Consider the following 2,227-nt stretch of genomic DNA (forward strand, 5'->3'; position numbering starts at 1 on the left):
GGGTGCCTCACCCGTCGCATGCTCTACAAGCCATTCCAGCGACCAGAAACAGTGTCTCCTTATGCGCGAGATCAGCGAGATTTTTGCGCAGAAAAGAAGCGGCACCACGGCCATCGCACTGTTTTTCCGCTATTCATTAGCAGAATTTGGGAAACGCATTCGCAGGCCGTCCGACCACGGTGGCGTCCGTAATGCTGGGATACTTGACCGGGAAATTATCAGCACAACAATGGAGAAGTAGACTGAATTCGAATATGCTGACAATCGACTCGAATTGTAGGGCGTTCACAAGACTTGAAGAGAACCGTGACCGCCAGCACATTTCAATCCGGCGTGGCTAAGCTATCGTGATGCCGCGGCCGCGTCACCGTCTGGCAGCAGAGTATGTTCCTGATCCACGTCGTCGGTCTCCCCTGAGCCCGAGCCCCGAATTCGTTATGATAATATAGAAACCGATGTTATCAGCGGTTACGGAGAGGCGTGGGAAGAGCATGCCCGTCGTCCGGTAAATCGGGCAATACGCATGCGGATACGAAAGGGCCGTACCATTGTCCGGTAAATCGGGCGATATGCATGCAGATACAAAGGGCCGTACCGTCGTCCGGTAAACCGGGCAATATCTACAGTGATGCCAGTGCTATCTAACCGGGATAATCTTGAGGATGCCAGAGCGGAAGTATGGCGATTAGCGAGAAGCTAATTGAATAGTCTCCGACGATCTGTACAGGCGAGTCAAGACTGGTAATGACCCCAGCATACGTGGTCGTACTAGATGGACAGACATCGGGAGGAGATAGCGAAGCGTGGCGTATCACGTGCTGATTTCCAAGCCCTTGAGGATCTATGGTCTGGATTTCACTACGTGGCGCACATCGCTGTAGCCTTTGGAGGTCGACTGGCGTGAAATACCACATAGAAAGCAGCAACCCGATCGATTAACTTCAACCAATCCGGCTGTCAGGTGTGCTATCCGCATCGTTCGGCTTGATGTCTCGAGGGAATCCGTCTACAGGCTGTCTTGTAACATTGGGCGAGCGTAAATGTCGTGCCGTACAGTAGACCCGCATTCGCGCCAATAATTTGTGCCAGTCACCTAGGGACGGTGAGCCTTTCGAAAGATTACGTGCACACTGCTGACATCCACACAAATTCCGCTGACGTAGTAGATATAAACGGTAATTACATGATAACCGATAATCCGCTTGAGAAAGCTCCTGTCATTTAGGCGCTGGTCAGGAGTACTAGTCTGCGTAGTTCTTGTCTTCTCTCTGCACTCTGGAACCGCGTCTAGCCTAACACTCAATTGATGACTGGGCGCCGAAGCAGTGCAGCATGTGGCTCCTCCATAAACGTACCATGGAAAGAAGAGGACCCTAGACTGAGAGCTGACGGAGGTGCGTCTTCCGCAGCGGGGACTCTGTCCTAGTAAACCTTATACTACCATCGCGAGCTGCACCTTTCTCGTGTTCCGCCATGAACAGGAACGTGAAACCGCCTTCGGGGGGCCGCCGCTTGAAATCGGACCCCCTCCTGGCCGCCCTCCAACTTCCCGCAAATGAGTCCCGGCAGGAGCGCCGGGGCAGGCTGCGCGCCGAGCAGGAGTCAAAAAAGCACAGCAAAACTATAAACAAAATGCTCCGCGACACCGAACGCCAAAACCGCAGGCAAAAATTGGTCAAAGTCCTCCTGCTCGGCCAAAGCGAGAGCGGGAAGAGCGCTATCATGAAACGTGAGTCGCGACTCTCCGAAAACCAGTGAAATCTGTCTTTTTGAGCATGTTATCCGGGATATCTACCTCCTCGGTATGTGGGAGAGCGCTCGATATTCTGCTATGTGCTGCGGGGTCTCGACCAGCCTCAGCTCCTCCCGCCGAGTACATCCAGAGACGTGACACATCCGCTTTCTTATTATCATGGCGGTGTCGAGTTGTGCAAGACCTCTATGTCGCCACCTGTCGGGGCCTAACTCATTGGTGCGATGCCGGGACTACATGTACTGAACGCCTGACCGCAGAGTTTCAACTGCTGCACCACCCCCAAACTTTTGACGCAGAGCGCATCTCCTGGCGATTTGTCATCTATCTGAACCTGCTCCGTTCCGTGCGAAGGTAAGCATGCGCCGCTACGATCTCCGTCTCTCACGGTGAGCACGCCCAGGCTGACCTACGCACGCGGGGCTCCACAGGATCCTCGACGCAATCTCGCCAGAGGCGGACGCCGCGCACAGT

General features: G+C 54.2%; 1 protein-coding gene across 1 annotated transcript; it reads left to right on the forward strand.

Annotated features, from left to right (window-relative positions):
* Positions 1-1,251: 1,251 nt before the first annotated feature.
* On the forward strand, positions 1,252-2,111 carry PHACADRAFT_214957 (uncharacterized protein; the record flags this gene model as incomplete). The annotated part of the gene is made up of 2 exons (XM_007403280.1): positions 1,252-1,729; positions 2,014-2,111. The coding sequence occupies exons 1-2, from the start codon at positions 1,474-1,476 to the stop codon at positions 2,109-2,111; spliced, it is 354 nt and encodes a 117-aa protein (XP_007403342.1). The 5' UTR covers positions 1,252-1,473.
* Positions 2,112-2,227: the final 116 nt, after the last annotated feature.

The sequence above is a fragment of the Phanerochaete carnosa genome (genome assembly GCF_000300595.1).
Source record: "Phanerochaete carnosa HHB-10118-sp unplaced genomic scaffold PHACAscaffold_968, whole genome shotgun sequence".
In the NCBI taxonomy this organism is placed as follows: Eukaryota; Fungi; Basidiomycota; class Agaricomycetes; order Polyporales; family Phanerochaetaceae; genus Phanerochaete; species Phanerochaete carnosa.